Genomic DNA, 15895 nt, shown 5'->3' with positions numbered 1-15895 from the left:
GCACCTGACACACACCCTTCCCGTCTCATAAAAATTATCCCAGTAACCTTTGTGAATCCATGCATTAAAACCTAATTGCTTCAGGATATCATCTAAAGTCTGTGGTTTTCGTTTTTTTGTTTTTTTGGCGTGGAGTGGACTGTACATGTAGGCTCAAAGACAAATTCAGAGTTTATCACCTCCTTGGAACTCTTTTCCTACAGGTCCAAAAGGATAAATGGATAAAGTGATACTAGGCTGAAAACGATTTAGAGAACCAGTATCCGTATGCTTCTATTTTACAACAATGAAGCAGCTTTAAAGTAGGAGAGTGTCTACAATTTTGCATTTTAAAAAGCAATTTTTAAAAAGGAAAGCTGTCGTGTTCTGGAATTTCCCCCTCTCTCTTTGCGGTCCCCCGAACTCCAATCCTCCAAATGGCTAAGTCGCATAGCTGAAAGGATTTTGCTCATTTTTTCCAAAACACTTCACATCTGGGCAGTCGCCAACCATGGAAAGTTTCAAGTAAACGTAACATTTGGGAGAGGGACAAGCTCGTCTGGGGCTGCCGCCGCGGGTCCGCGGCCCTCAGAGGCGTCGCCACACGCCCTTACCGGATAGCCGGGGACCAGCGGCAAGCTTTGACCAGCCGAGCTCCGACGGCCAAACTCCAGCCCCGGCCAAGCCCCCTGACCGTCGGCCCCTGGGCGGCAGGGGCTCTTGCCAATCAGTCTCCGAAACAGTTCGAGGCCCCAGAGTCCAGGAGCCCATCCGCTTCGTAAATGACGAGACCACTAAGCCCCCAGTTCTCAACGAGGGCACTCTCGGTGCTGACGAAGCGAGAGGAAAGGGGCTACTCCGGAGCCCTGCCTGGCTCCCCTGCCTCACACGTCAGTTTGACTCCTCCCCCCAGTCCCCCGCCAGTTTTCCGCACCACTCTCCGCGCACCGGGCGGCGAGAGAAATTTGACTGCTCCAGTCACCAATCAGAAGCGAGGTCGGTGATCTGAGCTAATCGGAGCAGGCGAAGGGGGCAGGCCGCCGGCGTCCTCCCGCCCCCAGGAGGGTGAGCGCCGAATGTCTCGGGCCCGCCCCTGCGCCTCAGCCTCAGTGCGGAGTCCTCCGCGGTGTGAGAAGTAGCCGCGGGCAGCCTCAGAAGCCCCAGCAGCGGCAGTAGCGGCTGCGCCTGTGAGAGCCGCAGCCGGGACCACACCCACCTCACTGTCCCTGCCCTCTTTTGCCCTCTGGCCGTCCCGCCGGAGACCAAGTTCCCGGAGGAGAGCGGCCGCCCACGTCCGGAGCATCCTCCCCTGTTGAGCGGGCACTGACGGACCCGGCGGCATGATGCGGCTGCGAGGCTCGGCGATGCTGCGGGACCTGCTCCTTCGCCCGCCCGCCGACGCCTGCGCGGTTCTGAGGCGGGCGCAGCCCCTCGCCACCCTGTGCCGGCGCCCCCGGGGCGGGGGACGAGCTGGCCAGGCGGCCGCCGCGCGGCTCTACCCGTGGTGGGGCGGGGGCGGCCGGCCGGCGGGACCCCTCGTGAGGGGCCTGTCCAGCTCCCCCTCGGAGATCCTGCAGGAGCTGGGCAAGGGGGGCACGCAGCAGCCGAAGCAGCAGCAGCAGCAGCCGCAGCAGCAGCCGCCGCCGCCTCCGCAGCAGCCGCAGCCCGGGGCGTCGCCGCCCGCGGCCCCGCCGGCGTCCGGCCCCAAGGACAGCTCGGGGGAGACAGACGGGTTCGGCAACAGCGAGGGCAAGGAGCTGGTGGCTTCAGGCGAAAAGTGAGTGTCTCCGCAAGGCGCAGGAGGCCTTGTCCCGCGTGGGGCCCGGGCCCGGGAGGGGCCTGCGGTGGGGAGGGATGGGAGCGGAGGTTCGAGAAGGAGAAAGAAAGAGATGCCGGGCGGCCTGCGCAGTCTGCGCCATGTGATTAGGCCCGGCCCCGCCCGCGCCTTCCCCGCCTGAGCCCCTCGCTCGGCCCTCACTTCCCTTCCCCGCCGCCGGGTGGAGCAGCCAAGGGGCCGGAGGGGCCAGCCTGCCACCCCCCTACCCCCCACCGCGCTGGAGCTGTGGCAGCCCGGCCCATGCCGCGTGCTCAGCGCCCCGGCTCCGGGCTGCAGTGCTTGGCCGCCCGCCCAGCTCTTGGTGGGTGGTGCCCCACGAACATCACCGAGTGACATTTAGGAGTCGGGCGATGGGCAAAGCGTGTGCCTTCCTGACTCGCTGCTTTTCTAGGCTCGAGTTTCCTCTCTGCCTGCCCTCCTTCGATCTCTGCCACCGTCTCTTTGGAAGCCTAACGTAGCAGAGTATTCTGAATATTTCTGGAGTGGCTTCTTCAGGCGTGTGTAGAGCCATCTGGGGCACCGGAAATAACGTTTCCGAAAGGAGATTAGGAGGAAAAGGGTCATGTGGCCGAGAAGACAGGGCACGCAGTACAGACCACCTGTTGGCACTGAGGACCAGCTTTGGCCTGTCTGACATCTTCCACAAGATGGACGAATTTTTGAAAATACAACTCAAAATAGCCAAGATGAAATGTGACGGGTAAAACACTAACTCAGAAAAAACCCGAGTTAAGTAGCGTTTGTGGATTAAATAAATTGTGATAGGGTGTTAACTCATCTATTCCGCACAGCAGCTAAGTTTTAAAACAAAATTGGTTTTTCCTACGCAGTATGAGAGGCAATTTCCTGGATATTTTGTCTTGAGTTAATATAAATGGACGCAAACTTTTTCTCACTGTAGGTAAAAATTTACCTGCCTGCTTTCTTTATATCCTGCTATTTTTCTGACTTTGCACTGACGTTATGTGACCTGTTTTGCTTCCCTTCTACTTACATTGCTTTTTCCAGCCCCATAGTATCATAAGTCAAACTGAAAGTGTGATTCTTATACTTTCAGTCTCAGACCTGGCTTAATGTTTCCTGTAATTGAAATTGGCACCTTCCTAAAACGTTGCAAGCTAAAGTTGTTTTCCCAGACTGAAAAATGTTACTTTAAAAAAAAAATCACTTGGTGATGAGCAAAATTCGTGATATCCTGTGATAATGGTTTTATGCCACAAAGTAGCCTATGACTGTGGCAGGTCATTTTACATCTTCAGTTGGATGACTCAAATGTGTTCACATTCTAAAAAGCTAGATTTTTGTCAAATTTCTACCTCTTTAATGTTCTTGAGAGACTAGAATGTGTATGCTTTTTTTTTAACATCTTTATTGGAGTATAATTGCTTTACAATGGTGTGTTAGTTTCTGCTTTATAACAAAGTGAATCAGTTATACATATACATATGTTCCCATATCTCTTCCCTCGTGCGCCTCCCTCCCTCCCTCCCACCCTCCCTATCCCACCCCTCTAGGTGGTCACAAAGCACCGATCTGATCTCCCTGTGTGCTAAGCTGATCTCCCTGTGCTATGCGGCTGCTTCCCACTAGCTACCTATTTTACGTTTGGTAGTGTATATATGTCCATGCCACTCTCTCACTTTGTCACAGTTTACCCTTCCCCCTCCCCATATCCTCAAGTCTATTCTCTAGTAGGTCTGTGTCTTTATTCCCGTCTTGCCCCTAGGTTCTTCGAATGTGTATGCTTAATTTCATTAGGTACTCACTCACCTTACTTAACATCATCTGAATTACCAGGCATGTAACAATTTTAAGTACAGGTGCCCAGAATTGAAAAATGAGGTTACTAGCATTTAGAAGTTGTCCTTAAAGGTTATATGATGGGAACAGCTTTCTATTGAAAAGATGCCTTGCATTCTGTCTCTTCAGTGGCTCTTGTATCCCTCTTTTTTCCCCTTCTGTCAGATAGAAAATTGAGCAGCTTTTGTGATTTACATGTTTCCCAGAAGCTTCTAGCTCCATTGCCGTCAAAATAAGAAATCATTTCTTAGCAATAACTTTGAAACACTATTTTGTCTAATACTTATTGACAACTCTACATAAAAAATGTCCCATCCTGTCCCTCCCAGCCCCCCCCAATAAAACCTGTTTAGTGAGGGAATCCTTCAAGAATATTTGCTCAGTCCCACTACTGGTCATATACCCTGAGAAAACTATAATTCAGAAAGAGTCATGTATCACAATGTTCATTGCAGCTCTGTTTACAATAGCCAGGACATGGAAGCAACCTAAGTGTCCATCGACAGATGAATGGATAAAGAAGATGTGGCACATATATAGAATGGAATATTACTCAGCCATAAAAAGAAACGAAATTGAGTTATTTGTAGTGAGGTGGATGGACCTAGAGTCTGTCATGCAGAGTGAAGTAAGTCAGAAAGAGAAAAACAAATACCGTAAGCTAACGCATATATATTGAATCTAAAAAAAAAAGGTTCTGAAGAATCTAGGGCCAGGACAGGAATAAAGATGCAGACGTAGAGAATGGACCTGAGGACACTGGGAGGGAGAAGGGTAAGCTGGGACAAAGTGAGAGAGTAGCATGGACATACATACACTACCAAATGTAAAATAGCTAGCTAGTGGGAAGCAGCTGCATAGCACAGGGAGATCAGCTCGGTGCTCTGTGACCACCTAGAGGGGTGGGATAGGGAGGGTGGGAGGGAGACGCAAGAGGGAGGAGATATGGGGATATATGTATAGCTGATTCACTTTGTTATAAAGCAGAAACTAACACCATTGTAAAGCAATTATACTCCAATAAAGATGTTTAAAAAAACCAAAAAACCCGCAGTATATTAAAATTAATAAAAGTATTAAATATAATTATATTAAATATATAAAATAAACTTAAAAAAAATTTTTTTAAAAAAGGAATATTTGCTCAGATGCCCTGGGAGTTTGAATGGCCAATAGCAAAACCTTGTTTACCTTAGTTCAAAGGAGTCTGTTTTTGCCACCAAAGTTTGGAGCAATAGCTAGATGGGTTTAGGAGCAATCTAGGTATATGATAAACCTGAGAGCTTTCAATCAAGGATTTCAGGAGTGAACCCCAGCTATCTCCAATTACATTATAAAATTAAGAGCACTGGCCTCAAGATTGTGAAAAAAATTTTTAATCTGGTTAAAGGTTTATTTCCTGAATGATCTTGTTTTTAAGTGTAGCTTTCTTCCCTTGACTTCATCCATTTTGACTTTATGTGGTAAACATTTCTTTTATTCTGGGAGGTAAGGTTCCAGCTGATCCTGTTATCCTTTCTTATGCTCAGCTTCCAAAGCATAGGTCATCCCTGAATCATCAAGCCACCTGGAATGCCAGCACTCAGGTTTCTGCCAGGTTCTATAGAGGATTATTAAAAGAAATAGCCACGTGAAAATTAAATGAGTTAACATTTTGTAAAAGGCTTATTGGGACAATATTTGTCATTTGTTAAATACTCTATAATTTCTCATTTTAAAAAATTGCTTCATTTTTTGTAAAACCTTACAAGGACATTGGCCTTTGAATTTTAGGCTCAAATGAGAAATTTCTTTTTTTTTTTTGTTTCCAGAAAAAATTTCTCTTGAGAGATCGTTGTACTTCTGTGAAAATGTGATACGCACTGTTTACTTTTTTGCCCTGATTACCAGTAAGCTCAGAGTGAATTTAATACTTAACCATAGCAATTTTTTTAGTTCATGTGGCTGGGATATTTGCTTTTCCTCCTTCCCTTGGTCTAACTTTATATTTTACTAACCATACCATATTATATTCTGGAAGGAGGTACGATGTAAGTGAGTTATCTTACCTTTTTCCATAGTCAGACTCTTTGAACCACTGTCATCCTAGCCATCTCCTTCAACCAACTTCAATTCTGGTTTAGGTCACTGGTTAAGGTTAAGATTTTACTACTGTCCTAAATATCTTACAGAAAAATATAATGTTCATTGCTCAGTTTTCCCTGCAGTGCTCTTATTTAATTTTGTTATTACTATTCCATCATTTTGGAAACCACTTTGCATGGCTCTCTTCATTTTTTATTTTATTTTATTTTCCTCACATATTTTATTAGTAGTATTTTTTTGGAATATAATTGCTTCACAATGTTGTGTTAGTTTTCTCTGTACAATGAAGTGAATCAGCTATACGTATACCTGTATCACCTCCCAGCCCAGCCCCCACATCTCACCCATCTAGGTTGTCACAGACTGCTGAGCTGAGCTTCCTGTGCTTTATAGCATCTCTTCATTTTTAAATTGTTCTCTCTTGTTCTGTGGCTCTTTTTGGATTTGCTCACTGGGTAAACCCTGAGGCTGAGAGGCCTTTGATTCTTTCCCACTTGTCTACCTTCTCCATGGCATATCCTCTAATCTTTGTGTAGATAATAGTTCATCTTTCATCCAAGCTTTGTTCTCATATTTATCGCCACATATCTGATGACTTCAGATTTAAAATCTGTACCCCCATACCATTCTCTTGTCTCATTTCAATCTATTTTGCATGTTGTTTCAAGATTAATTATAGAGTTTTAATTTCAAAATACCACTCCTTCCAGAAAACCAGTATGGACTGGGATGAGCATTATATCAAACAGTGCTATGTAACATTTGAGATTCTTGATTAACCTTTATTTTAGGCCAATTATTGCCCAACATGAACGTTTTTATCACACTGTCTCTTCTCTCTCAAGAATGCCACACTTCATTTCTGTAAAACCCAAAAGTGTATATTCTGTCTTAGTGAAGGATCTCTGGGAAGCTTTGGCAGGTGGGGAAGAGGGCACATATTTTTAAGTTACTTTTTGTTTGGGCATTTTATTTTTTAATTAGAAAGGGAAAGAGAAAGAAGGACCATGCTGAGAAAGTATCAGCACATGTATGCTCTTTAGAAAATAGGTAATTCATACAGGATACAATATTGAAAGTATTTCATTAAAATAAGATCATTTTCCCCCTGTCAGATTGGCAGATGTTAAATTAAGTGATGCCAAGGGTATAGGAAATAGGAACTCTTTAAGTTGCTGATGGAAGTATAAATTCACCTGTTTTGGAAGGCAGTTTGGTAGTATCTGTTAAAAACTGCATACCCATGATGCAGTAATTGTATGTTTGCTCATCTATATAGTTACAAATATATTAAAAGAGAAGGTGCAAACAAAAATGATTTCCGCTAGCTTCAGATAATATGATTTTATTTTGGTAGTTCATATTCTTTTTTTTTTAACATCTTTATTGGAGTATAATTGCTTTACAATGGTGTGTTAGTTTCTGCTTTATAACAAAGTGAATCAGTTATACATATACATATGTTCCCATATCTCTTCCTTGCGTCTCCCTCCCACCCTCCCTATCCCATCCCTCTAGGTGGTCACAATCAATGGAAATCAAGGGGGAAAGAATCGTTACCCCACATGCTGTGCAAATTGAATTTCAAAGATTAAGTACTTAAGCACTTCAGCAACATTGAATTAGGTCTATTGTATAGAATAGTACTGATAACGAGGTTGAAGCAGTATTTGGGAAATATAGATAATATATTTTGGAATAGAAAGAGCCTGTGTTGAAATAGGGGACAAATTCTGTTATGATCCTTTAATAATGCATTTGCTTTTAATTTGTAAAAGTGAACATGTTTACAATTCACTTAAACTAAAATCAAGATTGAAAATACATTTAATTTTGGGTGTGGGCCTTCTCAGTGTGAACCCCTCAGTCATCTTATTTGCGATTTCCTCAATATTAAAATTCTATTCTAGATTACAGTTATCAGTGAGTTTGAGTTTTGTTTGAATGGCCAGCCATAACATACATCATAAAATTTTTTGCTGCCTAGTGTTTATTTTAAACCACATGTATCTATTTAGCTATTGATAATATCTGGACATAATCTGTAATAAACTGCAAGCTCTTAATTAATACTTAGATGTAATTCACTGAAGGAGCATGAACGAGATCCTGAAGTTTAGTCTACTTGAGTTTCAGCTTCTTGTTTCCAGGCTTTTTTTTTTTTTTTTTTTTTTTGCGGTACACGGGCCTCTTACTGTTGTGGCCTCTCCTGTTGCGGAGCACAGGCTCCGGACGCGCAGGCTTAGTGGCCATGGCTCACGGTCCCAGCCGCTCCGCGGCATGTGGGATCTTCCCGGACCGGGGCACGAACCCGTGTCCCCTGCATCGGCAGGCGGACTCTGAACCACTGCACCACCAGGGAAGCCCGTAGGCTTTACATTTTTACAAAGAAGTCTGCCTACCTAAAAATCAACTAACTCAGGAAGTGACTACCAAATAGAATTCAGTCTTTTTTGGTGAAGGCTTGTATGTAGGGAACAGTGGGGGTGGGGTGTAGGGGGGGAGGCACAATTTTAGTCTGAAAAAGATAAAAGTCACCTTGAAGAGAAATTTGTTGGAAGATATTTGTGAGTTTCTTCAGGTTTTAAAAAATGAGTAAAAAGCTGCACTACTTCCTTCTTGTGACATTGAGGTGAAGAAAAATTATGACTGTAGAAACTGAAAGTCTACTTGTAGGATCTGCATTTTTTAAGGACCTCAGTCTTCAAATCCTATATAAACCAAGGAGTTGCCTTTGTGTGGCATTTCACTTGTTAAGTCATTTGATACTAAGGGGAATGCTTAAAGCTAAGTGAACAGATATATATCTAATTATAGATATCTCTAAATAAGGTAAATAGCTTTCAGGTAGAGACGCTGTTACTATGATTTTATCCTGGAACCTACTCAGGTATAAAATTGCTTTGGTTATGAAACACAGGTGCATAGGACTGAGAACTGTGCTTGGTGGTTTTTCTGACCACCTACAGTGTAATAGAAGCAAAATGTTAATCTTGGCTTCCTTTGGGAAGTATTCTCTGGTTGGTGATTTCTAAAGAAATGTTTACAGTGGAAGTACTATTTTAAAACAATGAACTATCAATGTTGCATAATGAACAAAAGATTGATAGCTTTCAGGATTTAGACTTTTTTTTTTTCCCTACTAATTTCTGGTATAGGCCTCAAAAGAAGATTTTTAAATTGTCACCTTGATGAGGATATTTTGAATGACATAGGCACTTAGATTCTTGGTGGGAGTTATTAAAAGAGTACAGACTTTCTGAAGAACAGGTTTTAAGCTGTAGAAAAGCTTTAACTATATTTGTACCTTTTTAGGAATCTAGGCTAACAAAACAAACTGAGGTGTAGAAAGATTTATTCACTAATATTTTTGGCACAGTATTATACTTATTAGAGAAAAGTGGGGAAAAACTTGTGGTCCACATAAGTGGAATGGTTAAGTCAGTTATGGTACATCCACATGAGAATTTCTTATTCAGTAATATAAAATGAATACAGATAACTTTTTAGGGATATAGGAGAATATAATGTTAAGTCAGAAGTTGTAATACAAAATTTTCTATGCTGTTTGATCTCCAGTTGCTTACAAAAAGTAGTAGAAGGGGTTTCCCTGGTGGCACAGTGGTTGAGAGTCCGCCTGCCGATGCAGGGGACACGGGTTCGTGTCCCGGTCCGGGAAGATCCCACATGCCGCAGAGCGGCTGGGCCCGTGAGCCATGGCCGCTGAGCCTGCGCGTCTGGAGCCTGTGCTCCGCAACAGGAGAGGCCACAACAGTGAGAGGCCCGTGTACCGCAAAAAAAAAAAAAAAAGGTAGTAGAAGGAAATAAACCAAAATGATGTTAGCAGTTGTGGTTTGCGAGAATAGACGTTTTTCCTTGCCTCCTTATAATTACAATTTTATAATTATGATTATAATTTTAAGATTTCTCATTATGATAACTTCTGTCATCAGAGAAAACACATCTGTTAAATTTAAAATTTGTAAATCTCTACCTTACTGTCCTAGTCTGCTATCCTAATAGCCTGTTTTTAGTATATAACGGTAAGCATCCTCACATTGAAAAAAGTTATGAAAAAGCTTATGAATGGATTTATACAGCTATTTATCAGCATTATCTAGTTGTATTCTCTTTTATCCTCAAACATCAAACATTTTAATTTCTAAACTGTTTTCGGCGTAAGTCTCCTTAGAAAATGTTGCCTATTTTTCTAACATATTAAAATTTATATTATAAAATATAGAGTTTAAGATTTCTTGTTCAACTTAGGTTTACTGTAAGGGGGTGTTACTGTACTGTGCTAAAATAGTTATGTTCTAAGACAAGTATTGGCAAACTTTTTCTCTGAAGGGTCAAATAGTACATATTTTTGGCTTCACAAGCTATCTGGTCTGTTAAAATTATTCAGATCAGCTGTTGTAGTGAAGAAGCCATAGACAATAGGTAAATGAGTGGGCATGGCTGTCTTGCAATAGAACTTGATTTACAAAAACCTGTGGCCATTGCAGTAGTTTGCTATTAGTGGCCCCTGCACTAAAATGTATTTATTTGTGTAAGGTTTTCTCTCATACTCTGATTGGTTCTGTTTTGAATGGTTTGTTCTTCTGTGGATTTTTGTATCTTGTATCAGTTGCTACATTTTGTTCTTGGCCTCCATGTCCCCACTTTAGCTATTTTCCCTCACTTTCACCTTCTGTATCTAATTCCCCTTAGCTTTAAAAAAATTTGAGGTAAAATTAATGTAACATAAAATTTACTCTTTTGACCATTTTTAAGTGTACAGTTCAGTGGTATTAAGTACTACCATTACTTTTTTAAAGAACCCAGATAATTAAGCTTTATATGTAAAATATGTATCTATAGATCCTTTATGTCTACATAGGTCCTGAGTGAGTAAAGTTTATGATCTTTAGTATAGGAGTTTAGGAGGACATCTATTTTGAGCAGCTCAAAAACTGAGAGTTAGAGTTGGAAGTGACTTTAAAGACATCTAGTTCCACCTCATTTTACATATTTTATAAACTGGCTACAGGTATTAAATGACCTAACCAAGTTCGTACAATATTAGGACTTATTGTGTTTTTTCTTCCAATATTAGGAGAATAATAAAGTACTTTATTGAATTGATTACTTTTTTAGGTTCAGTATTCGAAGAGACCTTAAAAACCCATCTCCACAGCTGAAGGTTTTTTCTCTTCTGTTATACTCCCTACAGGTTGTTATTCATCTCTGCTTGAATACTTCTTGACAAGAGAATTTAGTCCCTTTGAAGGCAGCCCATTCCATTTTCAGAGTTGTTTTGTTTTTCCTTATGTGTAGCTAGTCTGCCTTTTGTTAACTTCTATCTATATATTTTAGTTATTTTGAAGAAGTCATCTCTAGTGTGATATCAAAGTGATTGCAGTAACAGAATTCACACATCTGTATTTTTACAACTAGAATGATTTGTTAACGGATACTTGACTGAAGGAATACAAGGTTGGAAGGACTAACAGAATTGGACCTTAGGGACTTGATCTGCCCAGGTCCTCATTCTCCCATCGGAGTCAGGCAGACTGTCCCCCTGGGTTAGACTTCTAAAGCTCTACACATGGACAAATTGCCATCGGCTGATGTGGACAGCCTGGCCACTTCCTTACGTAATAAAGCTGGCTTTTGTGATTCTTACTTTGACTTGCTCTTGAATAAATTTAAATAAAGTCCAGCCAAAACAGCAGCCCTAATTTAATATAATCTCATCCTTGCTTTGTACAAGGTACAGTTTCAACAAGGCAGAATAACAATTTAGTCATCTAACATAAGTAATTCCCCTATTAGCATTTTGGTTAGAAATTCTTCAATATGTAAGGAGTCTCATCTTTCATTATTCTGAATAAACTCCAGGTATTCCTCCTAAAATGGAGTGTAACAACTCAGCACAGCCAGTGTGGCATAGCAGGAGGAATCTGGGTTTAGGAACCAAGTACTGGCTTTCTAGGACTAAATCTGGTCCAGTCACTTAAGAGTTGTGTGACATTGGACATACATATTGCTTGACTTTGAGACTCTGTCCTTATCTGTAAATAGGGGACAGTTTACCCACTTTGCTTTATCACATGAAGTTATAAGATGAAACAACAGAAAATCCTTTTTTAACAATAAAACTTTAAAAGATGTAAGATTTTGTTTTTAAATTCCCCAATAATTAGCCTTGGGACAAAATGATTTAGAGATTGAGCAGAATTTATCACTTTGTCAGATTTACAATGGTATATGGTCAGCCACTATCAATTCAGCTTTCATCCTCACAGGTTTAATCTGCTAATTTACTGGTGTTGATGGACACTTTCTATCAGTCAGATCACTCTGAAAATCAAAATGATAAACTGATTTAGAAACAACTCCAGATATTTTTTAAAGATCATTGTTTTAAAATGAAGGCATAAGTAAAAACACCAAAGCATTCTTTTTTATTCTATCAGTGAGCATCATTTTTTTTTAAACCTAGTTGAAAGTTTTTGATTATCTGATAGGTTTACCACACTACACTGTATTAGGCATTTGAGTTATATGGGGTTGACAAAAAAAAAAAAAAAAAAAGACAGACAGACATTACTCCAGCTTTTATAGTTTGGAAAGGTCAAGTAATATGAAACGTTATTTAACAGTAAGACAATATAGTTAGTTTCCATTTCTTTTCCTCTTCTCATTTTGCAGTTCATTTTCCTCCTTTCATTTGATAGTACAGTTTTTTATGTAGAAAAATTTTATAGAATAGATAGTACCAAGCCAAATTATAAACTGAATCTCAGACTGAGGAGTTTTAATTGTCCTTTGGTATTGGGAAACTGGTTGATCAGTAATCAAAGACAGTGTCTCTTTTCATGTTTGCAGAAATTGCCCCTGAATTTAAACTCCATATGTAAATTTTTGGTAGTCTCTTCATTTATTGGTTGATTTATATAGATCTCTCTCAACCCTGAAAATTAGGTATTTTAACAGCTCATGGGTGGAAACAGGCACCTTAATTCACATATACTGTGCTCTAACTGTTCGCTGTTCTTTGTGAATACCCAGTGAATGGTTACCTTCATTGCTGTGGTCATTCTGTTTCCTTGGCCGGAAACCTCTTCTGTTGCCATATTTCCAGCTTCTACCCATCTTTCAAGTCTAGCTCTAATTCCACCTCTCCTAAAACTTTACCTTATTAGTCCACAGTGAAGTAATTTTCCAGTGATTGGATCCCATTGTTTCTTTCTTGTAATTCCTCATGATATATGTCTTCTATTTCCCTTTTAGACTGTAAGTAATGACTACTATAATGCTGTACGTGTTATAGATGCCAGTTAAATACATGGGATTTTTTTTTTAATTTTTTAAAGAAATCATTTCTGTGTTGTAGGCAGGTATTTTGTGAGGGTAAAGTAGGAGAAGGAATGGGTAAAAGAAGGAACAAAATGGCAGTGAAAAGATCTTAAAGGCAGAAATTAGAAAGAAAATGAGGGAGAATGAAAGGGAAGGAATAAAAAGGTATGAAACAAGGACTTTACTTTGGATTTAAATATCCCATTTTAGTTGCTGAGTGTCATAACCATTCATGTTTTTCCTTAAGGAATCTGAGGGCTTATCAACAATTGTTAATATTACAATTTGAAAGCCTGTTATAGCCTATTTTTTTTGTCATTAAAACTTAAATACTTCTCAAGAATATCCTAGTTACTATATAGTCTGAAAACTATAATTTTTAGCCTTTGAGTTTTAAGAGCAAAATGTATTATCATGAAGCATTGCCACAAAACCATATTAAATTTGGGGAAAGAAAAGGGGGTAATACCAAGAAAGGTCTTTGGAATAACTTCTGTGTGTTGTTTGGGGAGAATCTGTGCATTTGTTCACCAGACTGTTGAAGTGAACTCATTCTCAAATAAGAGTCTGAGCTTTTAAATGCTGAGATTGGTAGTACTTTTTTTAAAAACATCAATTTTGAACATTTATTTTGCGAGCATTTTTTTTAGGGATGACTTAAATCTCTCTCCTATGGATAAAAATTAGCCTCTTCTCCAAAAGTAAGTAAATATTTACCTTTTTTTGCTGGCTGTGGAAGTAAACATGGTCATTTTAATTTTTTTGCCCTATGTACCATAAGCTAAAGAAGTGTATATTTTATGTTACTTACATAGCTTTTAGGCAAAACAAATACATTTACTGCTGTGATAAATACATAGAAAGCTTATTCTGCAGTTTAAAGCGATAAACTACCACTATCTGAAGTTTGACAAACCACTTTCTGTAAATAATTGGTATGTTATTTTCCACTGATTGTTTTTGACAGCTGGCTCAATTTTTCTTTAAATGTATTATATTAAGTCATCAGTATTGTTGAATCCTGTTTAATGGTTTTAGATCAGGGTAAAACCTAGAAAAATTGTACCTTATAAAACTAATAACTAGCTAGTACGTTTGAGAGCCAGTAAAACTGTAGTGGTATATAGTTTGGACTCTGGATTCAGAGAAACAGAGGTTCTAACTATATCTCTACCACTTTGCAGTCTTGGGAAGTTTGTTGACCTGTCTGAGCCTCTGTGAAATGGGGATAGAGTTAGTCATTTTTTTTTAATAAATAATGAATAAATTGAGCTTCTACTGTGTGCTGGGAACCATACTATATTTTGGATAATGGTACCTTCTGTTATGACATCTTTGGAGGGATTAAATTAGAACGAATGTAAAACAGCAGAGCACTTAACAAAAGTGATCAATAAATTTTAACTCTTATTATTAAAATATCCCAAATACATTTTTAAAAGTTCTTTAAGAGCCAAAATTGCTTCAGGGAATATTTATATATCTGGGATATATCATTAAATTACAATAATCCTATGTGTTAGTTTTTTTTTAAACAGTGGTATGAAATTCCTATACTTTAGGGTTGACTTTAAGAGCTAAAAGTTGGTATAACAGCTTTGAAAACAAGTATAAATGATATTAATGCCAACATTAATGTGTCTTTTAGGAGAAATTTTATATGTCCATATGTAAATGTACATGCTCTGTGAAAGAACACTGTATTCTATTGTCTTTTAAGTTAGAAATATATGAACCACTCTCTAATTTTCTCTCTTTCTTGAAATACAGGTAAAGTCTTTCCAGATATTTTATATATGTACACATTCTATACATATACACACACGTATATATTTCTACCTTTGATTTTAATAAATAGTGATGGTCTACCCTAGATCTGAAATTCTCATAACATCACTATAATACTTATGGCAGTCATAGATGTTCAGAATATTGAAATGTATTCATTTCAGTTTCAGAGCCCCCAAAAAGAAGACATTAAATAGGTTCATTATAGTTTGTTTACCTGAAAGCTTTTCAACGGATAGGAAAAAATTTTTCTTGATTAAAAGTTTGGTTAATCATAGCACTTTATACTAGATTTTAATGTATTTTTATGGTAAAATTTTTATTCTAACAGCCTTTGTGATTTGTGACATTTGATCTGTACATGTAAAAGCCTAGGTCACTTTAGAAATAGTAACTACAACTACCAACGATTGAGTACTTACTCTCTGCCAGGCAGTGCTCTAAAGATATTGAATGTATTAAGTCAACTGATTCTCACAAGAACCCTGTGAGGCAGGCCCTATTATCTCCCTTTCTCAGATGAGGAAATTGATTAACAGAAAGGTTAATTAATTTATCCAGGGTGACTCAGCTAGTAAGTATTGTAGCCAGGATTCAAGGACTTACGCACTAGTCTTCACTGTCCAGTACTTAATTGTTCTCTCCCCCAGATTTACAATCAGGTTAACTTTGAACAATATATATGTATAGTCATCATATTAAAAAACAATAACAACAAGAGAACAAAGTATTGACTCTTACCTGAGCATTGGCTAGGCTCCATAATTAATATTGGGTGATTGTATTAGGCTGTACAGGAAGGTATTACCATAACAGATGGCTAGGCATTAGCACCACTAGAAATAGTACTCAAGATTTTAAAACTTGGGATTAAAGGATATCTGTATTAATTAATGAATCATTTTTTAAACTTGTTTTTCAGTGCGGTTTCAGTAATACTGTTTGATTTTGGTAAATCAGCATTTATTATGATATTAGGTCTTGATGAATAGATCAACTCAACTGTAGTCTGGTTCAATGATTATTTTTAAATGGATATAGCTAAAATCCACTTGAATGTCC

The 15895-nt window shown here is 39.3% G+C and overlaps 1 protein-coding gene across 3 annotated transcripts in view; it reads left to right on the top strand.

The window, feature by feature from the left end:
* Positions 1 to 1098: 1098 nt before the first annotated feature.
* Positions 1099 to 15895, top strand: part of GLS (glutaminase) — an 81839-nt gene continuing 67042 nt past the window's right edge. For all 3 annotated transcript variants that reach the window (XM_029225113.1, XM_029225114.1, XM_029225115.1), the window contains exon 1: positions 1099 to 1756. In XM_029225113.1, the coding sequence (XP_029080946.1) occupies positions 1320 to 1756 (437 nt within the window). In that variant the 5' untranslated portion in view covers positions 1099 to 1319. The remainder of the gene's footprint in view (positions 1757 to 15895) is intronic.

Source organism: Monodon monoceros, unplaced genomic scaffold (genome assembly GCF_005190385.1).
Source record: "Monodon monoceros isolate NGI ecotype Baffin Bay Population unplaced genomic scaffold, NGI_Narwhal_1 Super_Scaffold_16, whole genome shotgun sequence".
NCBI lineage: Eukaryota > Metazoa > Chordata > Mammalia > Artiodactyla > Monodontidae > Monodon > Monodon monoceros.
The sequence above is the reverse complement of the archived record's forward strand: the minus strand, read 5'-3'. Positions and strand labels throughout refer to the sequence as shown.